Consider the following 20,568-nt stretch of genomic DNA (forward strand, 5'->3'; position numbering starts at 1 on the left):
TTAAAATGTATCACGTGCGAGTTAATGTGGGTGGATATGTCATCTGCATGGATCAGAGCTCACTCTGTTTCGAGACAGCCAGTGCTTTAATGTGGAATATATCTCCCGGTAGCGAAGTCCATATAGTAGAGGTGCCAAAGCTCGTGGCATCATCATCATGATTCCATTATTAGTAGCCGATATCCACAATCTTGCATTTATTCCAATGATACTGTTTTTGAACATCATGAGTTCGGCTGTCAGGATAAAAGCAGGGATAATATACAAGCATAGGAGAATGGAGTGTGTCAGTAGAGTGATCCGAGCTCTGGAGAAGCGGCTTACCCAGATTCCTGACTTCCGGGTCATTGTGTATAACTTTATGTAAAAACACGTGATCATAACCGAGCAAATCATCAAGAAGCATATTGCTAAAGCACAGACTACAGTCACTAAAATATTATTCCTCTGGCCAGGGCCATAGTACAGCATAAGGCAGACATTTTGTGTCTCAAGAGGGTTTCTGTCAAATGATTCAGATGTTAAAAATACTATCAAGGGAAACAGTACAGAAAAAATCCAAATGGCCAATAATATTTTCCTTGTCCGTTGCATTGAAAAGAGAGAATAGTAATGAAGGGGGTAACAAATAGCTATATATGTATCAACCACCATGATGGTAAAAGTTAAAACACAACTGGAGTAGCTGGCAAACGTGAAGACAATCAACGTAAAACAGAGAACCCTGTGCACACGCCATTGGATGAGGTTACACATAGAGATGATTGAGTTAAAAAGTAGAAAGATTAGGTCTGAAATCATCACATTGGCCAGCAGGATGTACCTGGTCTCTTTCCGTAGCGTGTCCTTCTTTAGAATACTAGCAAGGATCATTGGGTTGACCAGTAATGTGGTCACTGTGAAGATGGCCACTGGTATTAATAACGTCCACAACAGAGAAGCAGTTTGAGAAATAGATTGAGAATCTGCTGTAGTATTACTGTCGAAGGAGCCATTGGGTGTAGTCATTGATGATGGGTCGGAGAAATATGGTGTGATTCCTACATAATCTATACGCATCTTTGCCGCATCATTCAGTAGAGTTCATTCCCCTTGTAGATCTTCATTAAATGCCTTCCTATGAGATCAGTAGATAAAATCTGTAAAAGAACATAAGGGAAGAGGTAAAATGGCAGATACTAATGGGTATGAATATTGTGTTTAAAGGTGGGATTGTCTGGTGGGATTTTTCTTTCTTTTTTTAAATTTTAAGAAATATTCCTCACCTCACTATTCGCCCCTGCTGTTCTGATTCTCTACTTCTTCTTTACACACAGGATATAACTGCTCATCGGTGACCCATCTCAGTCAATGAATGGCCAAGAGACATTTCCTATCTGTTTACATTTGATTCCAATAATAAAACTATCTGTGACGTGGATTCAATATCTGCTTGCCAGTATTGTGGCTTCCAAAAGAATATGTAACTGGCCACCGATGGCACATCACTGGAGTATGATAAACCATGCTTGTTTAATGCTGCTAAGAATGGCGGATATCATAGCCAATGTTTTATTTCTGACCTTAGCCTTGACCCCAACCTATCTGCATAAGGGCTAGGTTGAAATACTAAGTTCTGATGACAGACTCCCTTTACTATGGTGAACGTAGTGCCAATGAGCAGCATGAAAGTCAACTCAAATTAGGTTCACACTAGCGCTGGGCTCTCCGTCACCCATCTGCTAAAATAACTGTTACCTGTGGACACCCCCGGATCCTGTAGACTATAATGGGGTCCACCGGGTGTCTGTCATGTTTCACCATTCTTATACTGAAACCAGCAGAGAGAACCTAGCCTTATCTAGATAACTAGTATCCTGCTTTGTACCGTCAAGAAGCAAGAATTCCAAAAAAGCTTGATTTCCCTGGTTTAGCTCATATCCCTAGATATGTATTAAGGCTCTTTCAAGGGGTTACGCCATTAAAAATACCTATACTCTCGTTTTACCCCTGTTGTGAACCCCAGATGCACTCCTGCCCCTATTCGCCAAGTACAGCACTTGGCTATCTCTGGCATTCCCCTGAAGAGAATGGCAGCAAGGGTTCCTCAGGATCCACCAGAGGTTCAGCAGCCTTCACATGGTTGTATTCACACAACAATGGTAAAACACTCCCAGACTCACACTGATCAGCAAGTTATTTTCTATCCTATGGATAGCGGGAAAAATATTTTTATTGGCATAACCCCTTTAATGGGTAAGACATTGACCTACCAGGTAGCCTCCTATAGGAGGCACTAGAGAGATAGAATTCTTCCTTCTGGAAGAAACATACTTTTCTCAGATAGCGGTGCCTACATCAATTGTATCACTGAAAGGAGAACCAGTACCCTCCGAAAGCTTATATATTGTGAAAAAAAATCCATCATGATATCACGAAAATGTATAACAATGATGAAGCTTCACACAGTCTCTTGAGTAGTCCAAATCTGTTTCCATATTACGTCCACATATAGACATGTTTATAGACTGTCACATCCTCACATTTACCACCAATAAAAAGCGCCTTAATCCACAGATGAAAAATGTATAATTTTATAACGTTATAACCTCCCCGTGTATTGCGACACTTTTTATTGGCACAATTACATATGACACGTCTGGTAATGAAAATTCGACTTTCAATTCTTCGTGGAAACTGATATCAGGAAAAGAATAGGGAAACGCACTTGGATTCACTTTAATATTCCTATCATGTTAAACTTGGCTACATCTGCATATACTTACCTTGATATGTGAACTCTTCCTATCTTAGCATGTATTCCGTATTTAGAACATAGGACCAAATGTGAATTGTAAAAAAGCAGTTGAAATCTCCATTTCTAGATATGGACAAAGATTACGATAACCACATCCCTTCTTATTTCATGTCCGAATTTTATGAAAGAATCATTCCCTAAATGCCCATTGGGCTATTGTGGGATTCTACCCTGAAAATCCCTTTTATTCTCTATGACTGCTGATTTCTGGTTATCAGTAACCCTAATGGCATCATAAGTCACTTCTCTGGTCTTTTGTTACATATATTGAATTTTTTATTTGTTGGTACATAAATCGCGTGGTACAGCTTGTCACTATGACACCAAGTCCAAAGAACATCTCCGATAACTGGAGTAGACCAAAAGCACCTTGAGACTGGATTAAGTTTAGGCCAGATAAGATAAATCAGACTAATATAATATTAACTCTTATTGACCGAAATAACCCATTTACAATGATCCATGGCCTCTACATCAATTCTAGGATTTTTCTTCTTAAGACAACCTAAAGTATACAAATTTTTCCGTATATCCTTTAAGTGATTATCTCCGTTGTCTTATAGGACTCATATAAGATAGTGTCGCTCATAAAAACACAATCTGTACTTGTTAAGTAAATGAAGACATGTTCCATCAATAAGTATACGCCGCATATAAACCTGATGTCACCTACACATAACAGATAGACGTCACAAGGCGAGCCGCATACTCTGACCACACAGTGCTACATAGGAAGAAGACACATTACACTTACCTAGGTTTTTATATTTTTATATCCTTGGCAAATCTAAGGAATAAAACGCTGTCTCAGAATCCCTTCCGACCAGAGAACCCCCTAATGATAGCATTCTTCCCAGCAGAGCGCTGGACTCACCTGCCGCACCACATAGGAAATCATTTTCCCTTCTGCATTTCAATATGTAATGAATTGGTTATCAGCAGATAACACTTTGTTGACTCATTTAGCTGACTAATGCAGTTATTGCTGAGATCTATGCAGCACCATGGGGACATTGTCCCTGGTTACTTGCTATTCATTACATATATGTAAGTGGTCGCTACATTACACCAGGAGCAAACGATTTTCCAATTAAACTCAATGAGTAGCAATTCTAGTCTTAGTCAATAGGTAAGAGAGACAAATACATGGCTACAAATATATGAAAATATAAAAACTTCCTTCAGGTGGCACAGAGACACCTTAAGACACATTAAGTACACAGTAAGACACATTAATACAACATATTATACTAGCAACTAGAAATATGAAAAATAATCTTGCAATACAGCAGTGTACTGAATACCATATTGCAGCCAAAGGGTCCATTCACACGGAGTAATGTGCCGCAAAATCACGGCCGCAAAATAACGCGGCATATACGATCCAGGCTCCCATTGAAATCAATGGGAGCCTGGATCGTATACGCCGCCTTATTTTGCAGCCGTGATTTTGCGGCACGTTACTCCGTGTGAATGGACCCTTTGGCTGCAATATGGTATTCAGTACACTGCTGTATTGCAAGATTATTTTTGGTTTTGGTTATAAAGCGTGGACAGCCATTGGATCCCATTATAGTTAATGGGGTCCGTTGGGCTTGGTATGTGGCCACTATTGTAGCAGTCTGCCTATGATCCAATGGACCAGAACAACAGAAAAGCAAATGTAGATTAGACTGTCCTAAACTATAACAGTTTTATTAGATTCTGATGTTTGATAAATATGGCGTATTGTTAGACTTCCTAGTCTAATATTACACCACTTATTAGGTGGGTTAAGAATTTTTGAGGCAACATGTTGCAATGAGGCCACATCTCTTTCCCACAAAGTCCCTCCCTTCCCTGATAGGTCACGCCTCTTTATGTGCATTAAAGGGATCCTATCATTCAATCACTTTTTTTCTAACACATCGGAATAGCCTTAAGAAAGGCTATTCGTCTCCTACCTTTTGTTGTATTCTCCGCGCTGCCATTCACCTAAAATCCCGTTTTTTCTCGGTATGTAAATGATTTCTTTCCCAGCACTGGGGGCGGGTCCCAGCGCTCGAACAGCACTGGGGGCAGTCCCAATGCTGCGAGAGAACTCTCGCCAGTGCCGCCTCCTCTTCTTCTGCAGCGAGGTCTTCACCGCGACTTCTTCCGGGGGCGGCTTGTAACTTCTAGGCCTCGGACCTCAGGCAAGTCGACTGCGCATGCTCGCCGGCCATGAGAAAATGGCCGCTTCCAATACTATGTAAGTGGCCATTTTTCTTGTGGCCACAAGCCAAACAGTGTGCTGTTTGAGCGCTGGGGCCCGCCCCCAGTGCTGCGAAAGAACTCATTTACATACTGAGAAAAACTGGATTTTAGGCGAACGACAGCGTGGAGAAGACAACGAAAGGTAGGAGAAGAATAGCCTTTCTTAAAGTTATTCCAATGTGTTAGTTAGAAAAAAAAAGTGATTGAATGATAGGATCCCTTCAAAGTGTCTTAAAAAGTGACAAAAATTTTGTGAAAATTCTATTGCAAAATCTCCTCCGTTGTTGCCTCTTTAGTTTCACCCCTATTCCTTTTTCATTTAACATATCATGTCGACATGGCAGATAGCAGTGGGAAGTGATCTCATGTAAAATGTCACTGTACAGGTTTATCTTTAACAAATTCTCATATTCAGGAGTTTCCTAGAGCTCAGCGTTCTCAGCAATTCTGTCAACCTAGTTTTCTCGCTCCTCGAATATCAGCACTAATATATCCAAAGGAGGAGAAGATCTGCCTGGGGGCCAATTATTATTTAATACGGTAAGCGTTACTGCCTGGCTGAGGTTACATAGCAATATTCTGATGCTCTGCTAGTTTTATGGACTCTTCAAAATTGTCTAGGAATTTTTTCATTCTCCTAGTCTTCTTATGGTGCATGAAGCAGTATAGTTATCAAATGATAAGAACGATTTTATGTAGTTGAAAATGAAGACACAACCTAGCAAGAAACCAATAAACATTGATGTTTTTTTTTTCTTTTCTGATATTAAATGAGAATAAAAATGCTAGCAAAGCCATTAACAAGCTGCTGTTCACAACATGACCACTTGGTGGCTACAAATAGACACCTATAGGCTAAACATCTCCGGGCAGAATATCACAAAATCAGGTTATTTTAAAAAGGAATTTATCTCACAGCTCTCATCTCTGGAGAGCAAAAGTAAGTAAGGACGCATGTGTGCATCCATATGTCTGTGCTAAGATACTACACTGTAAACATATCAAAGGTCCTACTTTACAGCTCTTTTTCCTCCTGAATACAGCTCACTTTATGACGATTGTGTAATTTGTACTTACTTATGTAGTATATGATGTGAATCCCTCACCAATCCATGTCCTATTTTAACCCCTTATTGTTTATGTATGTCCTAGCAATAAGATAACACTTTGTTGAAAGTCTAGCAATGTGGAAAACATGTTGAGAAGATAGAGGATGGAAGATGGGTTGTCACTTGGTATTTCAGCTATCTCCGGCAGTCCCAATGAATTGAATGGGAGCGCCAACTAACACTTGAAAAATATCCTTTAGTACATTCTCATGTGTAACCCCCCCAGGCATTGTACACATACAGTATAGGAAGAATCAGGTTTACATAGTGTTGTTAGGTGACATGGTATAATACCATAGAGATACGAGCTATATACTGCAGCCGCTGTGCCAGATAACAGGCAGCTCCTATATTTACTAGGCTGATATAGCCTGCTGCACAGCCAGGTTAATAAGTTATAAGCTTTTTAGCTGATGTTTTGGCACACTATGGCTTAATAAAATACTGAGCACTTTTATAATATAAAGGTAATAATACGATAAGACCTAATTAAAGTAATGATCATTAATAATATAAGTCTAATAATTGCTGTGCGTCTGGCGGTCTGGTATTTATCAGTGGTAGGTTTATAGACTGAGCCGTCACCATATGGTGTCTTGTATAAAAACTAAATAAGGCAAGCAGGTACTTCTATGGGTAACTGTATGTAACCTACTAAATCACAGATGTATTCATGCATGGCTAGTAAGAAGAGTGAGACATGTCATAAGCTCACTACAGTGCTTATATGAGGGGGTTATATATAAAAAATGGAAAAAAAACGTTGCATCTCCAATGAGAGTCATCTTTACATGCTCACTATGTACGTTATTATCTAGCATGTTTCTTAGTAATACTAGATTCCAAACCATTCCCCTATATTGTTAATCCAAATAATGCCAAAACAGCTCTCACAATGCAGAAGCCAATTCAGAGAATCAGAAGAAATCCCATCTTCAGTAAGGGGAAACAAATGTTTTTATTTGATGTTGTGACTCTACATGATCAACAGTGGTCTTTTCAGAGTGGTATGTTGTGGCACGGCAGAGAGACCATCCTGCTAAGAAAGGGATTACCTGCAAACCCTATAGACTAAAATGGGGTCCGTCGGGTGTCCATCGGGTTTCCACTGGTCTTATATTAAAACCAATGGAGAGAAAAGTCCACCGTGCAGGATTCTACATAGATGTAAACCCAATCCTTACTTTGGCACACTAGCAGTGGCATAGATATAGAAGGTGCAGAGGTAGCAGTAACTACCAGGCCTTGGAATATCAGTGTGCCCCAAAGATGCCTCTGGCACTTACATTATACTACTATTCTAAATGGCATTACAGATGCCAGGGTTGCACAGGGTTGTGCAATGAATTACATTTTTAGCACAATTTCGATACAGAGTGGGGCAAATGGTTAAAGAGAACTTTCACCATCCCCAACAAGTCCAGCTCTTTACATCATTTAATAGGCACTGCTAAATTGATTCTGGCACAGTTGGAATTTTTTTTCTCTAGCCCCCATTGTTCCCAAGCAATCAATACTGTTAATTTTGGTGCCTAATATGTTATTTATACTCAGGAGGGCGGTGTCAGGCAGGCTCAGACAAGGGGTGTGATTCTGAGCTCTGACACTGGCTGCCTCTGATTGGAGCTCTGAATCACACCCCCTGCCTGACACCGCCCTCCTGACATTACAGAGCTTAAATAGCACATCAGGCACCAAAACTAATAGGGTCAATTACTCAGGAACAGTTGAGGACTGAAGGAAATGATTCTAACTAGGCTGAAATCAGTGGCATGGCTAAGAACAGGTGCTAAGAAGTGGATCTGGTGGAGGTGGTGAAAGGATCTCTTAATATTTGGAATTATTGTGTTTCAATAAGTACAGCTTAGCAGCTGGTCTCACTCAATACAGAAAACATGTTGCATGTACTGCACGGAGCTCAGCATAATCTCTGCCTTCAGGACCTGCCCCAACCTGCCACTTGATAGTGCTCCTCTGGCCCACATCAAACAAGAGAGGGAGGAATACTACTTTCTTTCTCCACTGCCACCAAGAATGATCATGACTGGAAGGAACCTGTTTCTATGTGTGAAGAGACAGGAAGGCAGGAGAATGTAGAATGTAATAAAGGCGCGATAACAACCCTACAAATGTCTTGATCATAAGGCAGTTAGGTTCACACGGCGGATTTTGCAGTGGAACCTTCTATGTAAAATCCACTGTGGAACTCTTGATGACCTCGGAAGAGAGATTTCCCACTCCTATTCATTTTAATTAGATTTTTAGACACTTTTTTTCTGCTGATTTTTCAGCTAGTGGAAATTGGAATTGAAATTAATAGGAGGCAGATTTTAGGCAGCAAATTCCATGGCAAAAATGCCACCATGTGAAGATGACATTAAACCCTAAGGTTGGACTTCTTCGAGAGCTGAACCTTTGCATTCAGAAGTATATGACCAAACTTTTCAGAAATATAAATGTGAATTTGGAAACTTCTCCCGATCTCATTGACTTTATTTATATTTGGGGTGCACCATCTATTTTCTACACCAAGTGGGCTGTGTTGTACGTACCAACAAGTTTACACCCAGATCATGACACAGCCGCTAGCGAAGGAGTCTGCATTATGATTCTTCCCAAAGATTCTTGTTGCTTTAATCCACATCATTAATAATGCAGGGAGAGTTTATTATTAGAGATGAGCGAACAGTGAAATATTCAATATTCTTTTCGAATAGCCCCTCAATATTCGACTATTCAAACGAATATCAAACCCCATTATAGTCTATGGGGGAAAACCGTTAGTTTCAGGGGAAACTATTTGACTCAGGAGGGTCACCAAGTCCACTATGACACTTCAGCAAATGATGACAACACCTCTGCAATGCAACTGGGACAGCAGGGGAAGCATGTCTGGGGGCATCTAACAAGCCCAAGTCACTGTTTTACCCTACTATCACAGCCTATCAACTACACACTTTCCACACTCAAAAAAACCTCTATGAAAGTGGGAAAATACCTGGAAACCTTCTTTACTCCCCAATTGTATGGACAGAAACCCAAATTTTAAGCTAAAGAAACATTACCAAGCACCTCTTTAAATCACGTTGCCCATGACAACCACAGATGGAATAGGCAATGGGAAATCCAACAGTACCCACCCTGAACTGTTATTGTGTGTGTGTGTGTGTGTGTGTGTGTGAGTGATGTGGTAAAACCTTCAAAAATTCACTTTATTGGCCCTTAACGTGAGCCCTTCCAAATTAAGTTACAGGCCCTTAAGCTGAGCTACCAGCAGAGATTGAGGCCCTTTAGGTGACTTCAGCCTTTTAAATGCAGAGTTTTAGGCCCTTTAAAGGGGTATTCCCACGTCGCATACTCACCAGTCTTCGCTGCTGTAAATTCTTCTGTCTTCCTGCTTTGTTGTGTCATTGGTGGGCGGGGTTACATATGCAAAGCCAGCGGCGAGAAGACGCTGGCCCTGCGTGTGCGCTCCCGATGCAGCTAGGCATCGGATGTACAGCCTTCACAATGTAATACAGACCCGTCATCCGCTGTAATAGAGAGGCAGATGCCGGGGAGGGTTAGACGCTGGCACAGGTGCCTGCAACATCGCCACGCTCCTGCCCTGCATGAAGCCAGCAGCGGCAGGAGCGATGCTGCTATTCCGCTCCTCCGCCCCCTCCGGAATAGCAGCATCGCTCCTGCCGCTGCTGGCTTCATGCAGGGCAGGAGCATAGCGATGTTTCAGGCACCTGTGCCGGCGTCTAACCCTCCCCGGCATCTGCCTCTCTATTACAGCGGATGGCGGGTCTGTATTGGCGGCCCCTTCCCCCCATCCCTCCCCAGTGGAAACTACCCCCCCCCCAGGCTCGCTCCCCCCTGAGAGCAGGAAGATATTGAACTTGATTTTGATTGGGAAATTGATAACATTTTGGCATCAAGTCCTGCGGGTAACTTTTATTTAGAGGACCGCAAAGGTAGAGAATTGGCTGCAACCACTACTAGCGGTAATGGTCCTCTAATATGGGACTGTACATTACCTATACAGAGTTCTGATAAGGTGTTAATAGTCCAAACAAAATGCTCTAGTACCTTAGATGTAGATCAGAAACCACGTTCCCTTCCGACACCAGGTTTAACCAATTTTCATCATCATCATCCTGCTGAGATGGAGCCACTAAAGAAAACCTTGCTTTCCAAGGCATGTTCTGGAGCTGCGACTGAGCCAAATCTAAACACAGAGTCCTTTGGAACTGAACAAAATTTACCAGCAGTGGTTTTGGCCCTTGAGGTTAGTTGAGCCTTTAAACAGCAGTATTTTTTGACCTTCAGGTGACTAGAGCCATGCACCAGCAGTGTTTTATTTTTTTGGCCCTTGGGGTGACTAGAGCCATGCACCAGCAGTGTTTTATTTTTTGGCCCTTGGGGTGACCTCTAAAAAATTAGATTTCAGGCCCTTGGGGGAGCCCTAAAAAATAATTTTGCAGGCCCTTGGGCTGGAGCCCTAAAAATTGCTTTGCAGGCCCTTGGGGGGTATCCATGAAAAATTAATTAAAATTTAAAACATAGTTACATAGTTATATAGTTACATAGTAGATGAGGTTGGATAGAGACATTAGTCCATCAAGTCCAAAATTAAAGTTTTTTAACAATTTCATTAGGGTGAAGGGCAGTGGCGTAACTAGGAATGGCGGGGCCCCGTGGCGAACTTTTGACATGGGCCCCCCCCATCCCAACTGACGCCAAAGACCTTGACCGACCCCCTCCTCCGCACTCTATTATGTCCCTTACTTGCCCCTGCACACAGTATTAACCCCAATCGTGTCCCCTGAACACACTATTAACCCCAATCGTGTCCCCTGCACACAGTATTAACCCCAATCGTGTCCCCTGCACACAGTATTAACCCCAATCGTGTCCCCTGCACACAGTATTAACCCCAATAGTGTCCCCTGCACACAGTATTAACCCCAATAGTGTCCCCTGCACACAGTATTAACCTCAGTAGTGTCCCCTGCACACAGTATTAACCCCAATAGTGTCCCCTGCACACAGTATTAACCCCAATAGTGTCCCCTGCATACAGTATTAACCCCAATAGTGTCCCCTGCACACAGTGTTAACCCCAATAGTGTCCCCTACACACAGTATTAACCCCAATAGTGTCCCCTGCACACAGTATTAACCCCAATAGTGTCCCTTGCACACAGTATTAACCCCAATAGTGTCCCTTGCACACAGTATTAACCCCAACAGTGGCCCCTGCACACAGTATTAACCCCAATAGTGGCCCCTGCACACAGTATTAACCCCAATAGTGTCCCTTGCACATAGTATTAACCCCAATAGTGGCCCCTGCACACAGTGTTAACCCCCAATAGTGGCCCCTGCACACAGTATTAACCCCAATAGTGTCCCCTGCACACAGTATTAACCCCAATAGTGTCCCCTGCACACAGTATTAACCCCAATAGTGTCCCTTGCACACAGTATTAACCCCAATAGTGGCCCTTGCACACAGTATTAACCCCAATAGTGTCCCCTGCACACAGTATTAACCCCAATAGTGGCTCCTGCACACAGTATTAACCCCAATAGTGTCCCTTGCACATAGTATTAATCCCAATAGTGGCCCCTGCACACAGTATTAACCCCAATAGTGGCCCCTGCACACAGTATTAACCCCAATAGTGGCCCCTGCACACAGTATTATGTCCCTCTGTGGACACCCATAAACAATTATTATACTCTGGGGTCTTTTCAGACCCCAGAGTATAATAATCGGAGACCCGGGGAATAAAAACATTAAAAAAAAAACCCACTGTTGCTTCTTACCTGTTCCCCGGCTCCTGTGCTGTGCTGTCCTCCTGTGCTGACCAGCGCTCGCGTCATTTGTTAATGACGTCGGACGTCACATGACCCGGGAAGTATGCCGGGTTCATGTGACGTCAGAGACATCAGATAACAGTAGGACGGAGGCCTGGCAGGATCGCGGAGAGGTAAGTAACAGTTTTTTATGTTTATTACCTCTCCCGATCCGCCGGTCATTATACTCGGGGGTTTGCAAAGACCCCCGAGTATAATGATAGCCTTTGTGGGGCCCGCAGTGTCACTTGCCGATCCCAGCAAGTGAATAGGGCCCGTAACTGCCTATTGAAAAAAAAACGCAGCGGTAGCGGCTGTCACCGGGCCCCCTAATGGCCTGGGCCCTGTGGCAGCTGCTACCACGGTAGTTACGCCACTGGTGAAGGGACTGGGGTTGGAGGAGGAGGAGGATAACGATGACTGAATTGGGTGCTGGCAGCCCCTCTCCAGTACCTGGACTGTGGACTGGATACCCAGCTGGATATCCGCGTCCTCGCCCACGTTCCCTGCTGCTACCCTGCTGCATGATTGGCAGGTTCACTGTATGTATACAGTGTTCCTGCAGTGTAGCTCTGACAAGAGCTGTTTTTTCCTGCCTAGACAAAGCTAAAATCACTGTATCACCCTGAGACCAAGCTCTCCCTATCACTCCAAAACGAAAATGAGACGAAGATGGCCGACACTATTCTTATGAATCAGAGGTCACATGTTTTAGGCAGCCAATGGGTTTTTCCAATTTTTCTTCAATGTCTACGTTGTCGTAGTTCCTGTCCCACCTCCCCTGCACAGTTAGGGTAAGTTCACATGGAGTAACGTGCCGCGTGATGTGGCACATATACGCCATGTCAGACTTTGCGGGCCATATACGCTCCCATTGATTTCAATGGGAGCCGGGATTGTATACGCGGCGCTATTTTGCAGCCGTGATTTTGCGGCCTCAAAATCGTGCCCGCAAAATCACGGCCGCAAAATAACGCCACGTATACAATCCCGGCTCCCATTGAAATCAATGGGAGCGTATACGGCTCGCAAAGTCTCACACGGCGTATACGTGCCACATCACGCGGCATGTTACTCCGTGTGAACTTACCCTTATTGGTACAAAAAAGTGCCAGAGAAGGTGGGAGGGGATACAAATTTTTACTGCGTTTGCCGCATGTTATTCGATTGAAATCGAATATATCGAACAGCCTGATATTCGATCAATACCAATTTGATCAAACGCCGTTCGCTCATCTCTATTTATTATTTCAGCAAAGTTATGAAAGAAGTGCGTAAGATCCACCAATGCCTGATAAATTGGACAACGGTTCATGCTAGGAATATGCAGATTAGAATAGGTGGGTGAGATATGTTGTGCTTGGAAACATATCAGCATCAGTTCATATCATAAAACAGAACGTTCCAGTTTATTTATAAAAAGGATTTCATTAAAATGCAACAAGTTACATTTTTTCCATCCAGAGAAGACTTTGTGCCAAGAAAGAAATGTGCCTTGTTGTAAACAGCACAACTATAAAAAGACTTGTTATAGAAAGTGGGATGTCATAGGCCGTGTTCTCACATTCTTAACTGTAGTCTACAATAATCTTAAAGTAACAATCCACCTTGGAGTTGCTTTATAGATTATATTATTCCATTCCATTGCATCTATCTTGTATAGTCAGGAGTCATTTTGGCAAAAGGAATTTCTCAATAAAGATTCTAAGGGGGGCGGAGCCTAATCGTCGTCATTGATAGAGGTCTGAGCCTGCAGCTCCGTCTTCAAAACAGCCATACCCCGACCCTATCGCTTCCCCATGCTTGAAAATGGGCTAACAGAATCGTGAACGTGGAGGGGACTTACCGGGCACTCCAAACCGCAGGTCCAGCTCGGCGGAGTTTAACAAGATGGCGCCCGAGGACACGCAGTCTGGCAATGCGGCCGAAGTTTCCAACGTGGAAAGCATGTCTGGAGCGGATACACATGGTACAGACTCACATACTATAACCAAAGCTTTTCTTATGAAAGCCCTCTCCCAAATGATAGCCCCGGTCATGGCCCAACTGGCTGAGATGCGAGCTGAGCTCTAGCACATGGGAGGTCGGGTTGATAGACTGGAATCCTCTCACACTGAAATTACACTCCATTCTACCACAGCAGCGCAGCATATCTCTAGCCATCATAACCATTTAAACCGCATGTATGACATGATTGAGGACTTAGAGAACAGAAATAGAAGGAGAAACCTTAGACTAAAAGGCTTACCTGAGTCCTTTCCACCAGAATCTTTAAGAGAAATCATGTCCGCCATATTCACAGACCTCCTGGGTACAGAGAGAGCCTCCTCCACTCAAATAGTACACCGCTCCATCAGACCTAAACCCACTGCAACTGATCCCCCTAGGGACATAATTTGTGGCCTACTGACATCAGTGGATACAGTAGAAATCCTCCTAGCATCAAGGGACAAACGGCCCTTATTGTATGAAGGTCACGAAATACAGCTTTTCCAAGACCTGGCTCCTTCTACTCTCGCAAAGAGGAGATTGTTGAAACCTCTACTCGCAGCTTTGAGAGAAAAGGGACTAACTTATACTTGGTTATTCCCGTTTGGACATTCAGTTTTGAACCAAGGCCGCAGAATCTACATTAGATCTCCAGATGACTTAGCTGCCGCAATTGGGCATAGAGGTAATACAAATCCCTTCTTGGGTAACGCTCCCGGAGGATATACATGCGTGGCCACCTCTTCCTACCCTGGAGCAGCAGATAGTCCATCACAGACCTAAGCCTCCGAAGTCAAAGAAGCCAGTTGCCAGAGGCATTACTGGGGACTAACCATCTCTAATGCCCGATATTAGATTGTTTTGAGCTCATTCATACCAGGATCTCAATAGCCTCGTTCTTTTGTATTGTTTTTCACCTGTTAGACTATCCTGCAGCTTTATATGCACCCGTGCCCTAACTACGCGTAAGAGGCTGATAAGAACACTATTCACAGAATCCAGAACTATTTTACAAGCTTTGTTTCCAGCTTAATAACCTTTTTCCTCCCAGAGGACCTGTAATACTCCTCACCCAGGCACTGAACAGATGAGACACCTACTTGACAAGCTACCTGAAGCTTCATTCTTCAGATGAGTCTTTCATTTGTTGTTTATTCCTTGTATCTCAAGGGGGGGGTTTCCCCCTCCCATCTCCCACTAACTTTCCTTATACCCTCACCCTCCCCCCCAGTCCAATGTACTACTACGATAGTGTATAGCGTTTTTAACTGCGAGATTCTATATTGGGAGTCTCCTTCTTTCATGGGTTATAAGAGTATGTTCTCATATTGTTATGCTTTTCAGGAGCCGCATATTGCCTAATGGCCAACTATTCACTTTTTCTTACTGAGTTTGCCATAGTGAACTGTGCCCCATATATCTCTCCCTTTATCTCCCTCCCCCCATCCCCCCCTTCTTGTCCCTCCTCTCCCCCACTCTTTCTTCCTTTGTCTCCTTTCTCTCTCCTTCATGCTCAACCTTCCCCATTCTCCCCCTTCTTCCATCCTTACGTGAGACACACACATATAGTTGGTTCTTGTGGTCTGTCCCCACGACAGGTTGTATTTGTATAATTTGTCTAATGTTCCCATGACAGGTTATGTTTTTATAATTTTTGTTCAATGCTTTTCTACCTGCATTTTCTGTATACTTCTTGAGTTTATTGCGTAAATCCTTTACATACTTAGAATTCATCCTATGGTTTGAATTTGTTCTCTTGTGCGAAACCAATCCCCCTAGTACTTACAGCTTCCCCCCACGTACCATCCCACACCATTTTAGTTACATGCTCACCCATTTTTTCTCTCAACACTCTCTCTAGGGTCGTCCTGTAGGCTGTAACGATTAGGACCCTTTCTCCGTTTCCCCACTTTCCATGTCTGCATACGGATAGGTTTTGGTATCTTTCCTCATCCCGTGGCGAGTCCCAGGCTCCCTCGCCTGTTGATCCCTTTGAACCCACTCAGTTGGTGTTGCCAGACACATCGCCCTTTTCCTAATTCCACTTCTTCCCCTCCCTCACCTTAATTCCTCACTTCCCATCTTCCTCGCTATACAAATCCTCATCTTCGACTTCCACTCCCTCCCCACTTACCTCCTACTCTCCGCTCTCGCTTATTCCCCCTTCCATTCTCTTTCTCTCTTTTTCTTCCCTCCCCTCCCTTCCTCCTACCTCTTCACCTCTCTTCCCTCGCTCTCCTCTACCTCTTCATTTGTGGCTCGCAATGTTCACGGCCTAAACTCCCCCAATAAAAGGTCGCAAATCTTTACTATCCTTAAAAAGCTTCGCACTAAAATAGCCTTTCTCCAAGAAACACACTTCAAAACCGGAAAAATCCCCCGCCTCTCAACAAAAAACTTCCTGCTCGCTTTCCACTCCACAAACCCCCTGGCTGCCACAAAGGGAGTCTCCATCCTTTTTCCTCACTCTGTTCCCTTCCAACCTGCACACACATACGCAGACTTGGAAGGCAGGTACTTGTTCCTCAAGGGCGCGATAGCTTCCCAGAAGTATACGTTTGTTAACATATACAGTCCTATGAAAAAGTTTGGGCACCCCTATTAATCTTAATCATTTTTAGTTCTAAATATTTTGGTGTTTGCAACAGCCATTTCAGTTTGATATATCTAATAACTGATGGACACAGTAATATTTCAGGATTGAAATGAGGTTTATTGTACTAACAGAAAATGCGCAATATGCATTAAACCAAAAATTGACCGGTGCAAAAATATGGGCACCTCAACAGAAAAGTGACATTAATATTTAGTACATCCTCCTTTTGCAAAGATAACAGCCTCTAGTCGCTTCCTGTAGCTTTTAATCAGTTCCTGGATCTTGGATGAAGGTATTTTGGACCATTTCTTTCTACAAAACAATTCAAGTTCAGTTAAGTTTGATGGTCGCCGAACATGGACAGCCCGCTCTCAAATGATCTGAAAACAAAGATTGTTCAACATAGTTGTTCAGGGGAAGGATACAAAACGTTGTCTCAGAGATTTAACCTGTCAGTTTCCACTGTGAGGAACATAGTAAGGAAATGGAAGACCACAGGGACAGTTCTTGTTAAGCCCAGAAGTGGCAGGCCAAGAAAAATATCAGAAAGGCAGAGAAGAAGAATGGTGAGAACAGTCAAGGACAATCCACAGACCACCTCCAAAGAGCTGCAGCATCATCTTGCTGGTGTCACTGTGCATCGGTCAACTATACAGCGCACTTTGCACAAATAGAAGCTGTATGGGAGAGTGATGAGAAAGAAGCCGTTTCTGCACGTACGCCACAAATAGAGTTGCCTGAGGTATGAAAAAGCACATTTGGACAAGGCAGCTTCATTTTGGAAACAAAAATTGAGTTGTTTGGTTATAAAAAAAGGCGTTATGCATGGCGTCCAAAAAGAAACAGCATTCCAAGAAAAACACTTGCTACCCACTGTAAAATTTGGTGGAGGTTCCATCATGCTTTGGGGCTGTGTGGCCAATGCCGGCATCGGGAATCTTGTTAAAGTTGAGGGTCGCATGGATTCCACTCAGTATCAGCAGATTCTTGAGAATAATGTTCAAGAATCAGTGACGAAGTTGAAGTTACGCCGGGGATGGATATTTCAGCAAGACAATGATCCAAAACACCGCTCCAAATCCTCAGGCATTCATGCAGAGGAACAATTACAATGTTCTGGAATGGCCATCCCAGTCCCCAGACCTGAATATCATTGAACATCTGTGGGATGATTTGAAGCGGGCTGTCCATGCTCGGCGACCATCTAACTTAACTGAACTTGAATTGTTTGTCCAAAATACCTTTATCCAGGATCCAGGAACTGATTAAAAGCTACAGGAAGCGACTAGAGGCTGTTATCTTTGCAAAAGGAGGATCTACTAAATATTAATGTCACTTTTCTGTTGAGGTGCCCATACTTTTGCACCGGTCAAATTTTGGTTTAATGCATATTGCACATTTTCTGTTAGTACAATAAACCTCATTTCAATCCTGAAATATTACTGTGTCCATCAGTTATTAGATATATCAAACTGAAATGGCTGCTGCAAACACCAAAATATTTAGAACTAAAAATGATTAAAATTAATAGGGGTGCCCAAACTTTTTCATAGGACTGTACTCCCCTAATCAAGGACAGGTACCCTGGCTAATTGAAGTCCTCAAGAAACTAGAACAATTCACTGAAGGCCCAATCATTTTAGCAGGAGATTTTAATCTCGTAATGAAACCCTCCCTAGACTCCTCTACGGGGTCCTCCTCCATCCCGCAAAAGGCCCTAGGTAGACTCCAACAAGATCTTTCTGATTTAAAACTGATAGATATATGGAGAACCCTTAATCCCACTACCAAGGACTTCTCCTTCTATTCAAATCCTAGATGTTTGTATCAGCATTTAGACTACTTTTTTCTCTCCACCAACCTAATCCCCTTTGTTTCCAAAGCCAGTATTGATACTATAACTGTCTCGGACCATGCCCCGGTCTGGGTGCAAGTTAATTTCACCCAACTCCCGTGGAAAGACTGGAATTGGAGGCTAAACGAAGTACTTTTAGATAAATCTGATGTAACAGAATCAATTAAAAAGCAACTGGAGCCATATTTCAGCATTAACGCAAACGCAGAGACCTGTCCCACAATTACCTGGGAAGCATAAGTCTGTAATAAGAGGAGCTTTCATTTCCATTGCCTCCAAACTTAAAAAAGAATCTGAAAACAAACTCGACTCTGTCCTTTCTAATATCTCAAAAATTGAGAGGCTTCACAAAGCCTCCCTTAGAAACAGCTCTGACTTGGAACTGCGATCCCTTAGGAAAAAACTAAAAGATATGATAAATACACGCACCGCAAAGCAATTCCTTCACTACCAACACAGGATATATGCTCATGGGTACAAAGAAGGCAAGCTCATGACCTCCATGATCAAACAGCGAAAAACTAACTGTTTCATCTCTGAGATAAAAGACCACTTAGGCAAAACTAAACGCTCTACCAAAGACTAGACCCTAGCGTTCCATAAATTCTATACGGACCTATATAATCTATCTCCACATCGTTCCGCCAAAGACACTTCACTGCATGCAGACAAAATAGAAGAATTTCTGTCTTCAGTTGATCTCCCCTGCCTCTCAGAAGAGGATAGATCCCCCTTTCCAACCCCATTTCCCATGAAGAAATAAGACAAGTTTTGAACAGCTTCCCTAAGGGCAAAAGTCCCGGCCCGGATGGCTTTCCCCTCCAATATTAAAAAGTTTTTCTTTCCACACTAATGCTTCACTTCGCTCTCTCCTGTAATGCCCTTCTATCCGGAAAAGTACTCCCGAAACACGCCCAGGAGGCCCATATCACCATCCTTCCCAAAGAGGGAAAAGACCCTCGAGCCTGTGGCAGCTACAGGCCAATCTCGCTATTAAACGTAGATTTAAAACTCTGGGCAAAAACCTAGAATATAGGATTAAATCCCTCATTCCCAAACTTTTACACGCAGATCAAGCGGGCTTTGTTTTAGGGAGGGGAAAGATAATTCCCACCGCCTTCTCCACGCCATTTTCCATGCAAAGAAAACTCACTCAGATTTGATACTTCTGGGAATAGACGCCGAAAAGGCCTTCGATCGAGTCAACTGGCTCTTCATGAAAGCTACCCTCACAAAATTTGGTTTCCCTCCCGACCTTATCACAGCTATTTTTTCCCTTTATGACACACCTTATGCAAAGTTAAAGATTAATGGCACCCTATCGGCCCCTTTCCACATCACAAACGGCACACGGCAGGGGTTGCCCACTATCCCCTTCTCTGTTTATTCTAACCCTGGAACCCCTTCTACAAATAATTAGGTCCCACCCAGACATACATAATAATAATAAATTGTATTTATATAGTGCCAACATATTCCGCAGCGCTGTACAATTTGTAGGGTTCAAATCCAGACAGAAAGATACATTACAAAGAAAATCATTTCACACAATGGGACTGAGGGCCCTGCTCGCAAGAGCTTACAATCTATAAGGTAGAGGGGGTGACACAAGAGGTAGCAGGGGCGGCATTGCTTATGCAGAGGTCAGACACTTTTGTAATAGAGGTGACTGTCATTGCATAAACATAAGACTTTATGAGCAGTCGACAGTCGTGTCCTGTAACATGTGGATGGAGCTTGGACAGATAAAGTTATCCTTAGATGACATCATATCATGTGGGGAAGTGTGGGAGCGGAGACAGAGGAGGGTTAAAGGTTTACGTTAGACATTGTGATAGGCCTGTCTGAAAAGATGCGTCTTTAGTTTGCGTTTGAAACTGTAGAAATTGGGAGTTAATCTGATTGTCCGGGGTAGAGCATTCCAGAGAAGTGGTGCAGCTCGGGAGAAGTCTTGTATACGAGCGTGGGAAGTTCTGATAATAGAGGATGTAAGTGTTAGGTCATTGAGTGAGTGGAGATGAGGGAGGAAATGTATGGAGGTGCGGCATTATGGAGAGCCTTGTGGATGAGGGTGATAACTTTATATTTTATTCTATAATGAATAGGCAGCCAGTGTAGTGACTGGCACAGACCCGAGGCA

The 20,568-nt window shown here is 43.1% G+C and overlaps 1 protein-coding gene across 1 annotated transcript; it reads right to left on the minus strand.

The window, feature by feature from the left end:
• On the minus strand, positions 1 to 3,667 carry LOC142196774 (putative G-protein coupled receptor 148). Its single transcript, XM_075266748.1, has 2 exons — positions 3,552 to 3,667; positions 1 to 1,139 (listed from the first exon to the last, which is right to left on the minus strand). Exon 2 carries the CDS (start codon positions 1,057 to 1,059, stop codon positions 40 to 42), a length of 1,020 nt encoding a protein of 339 aa, XP_075122849.1. The 5' UTR covers positions 1,060 to 1,139; positions 3,552 to 3,667; the 3' UTR covers positions 1 to 39.
• Positions 3,668 to 20,568: the final 16,901 nt, after the last annotated feature.

Source organism: Leptodactylus fuscus, chromosome 3 (genome assembly GCF_031893055.1).
Source record: "Leptodactylus fuscus isolate aLepFus1 chromosome 3, aLepFus1.hap2, whole genome shotgun sequence".
Classification (NCBI taxonomy): domain Eukaryota; kingdom Metazoa; phylum Chordata; class Amphibia; order Anura; family Leptodactylidae; genus Leptodactylus; species Leptodactylus fuscus.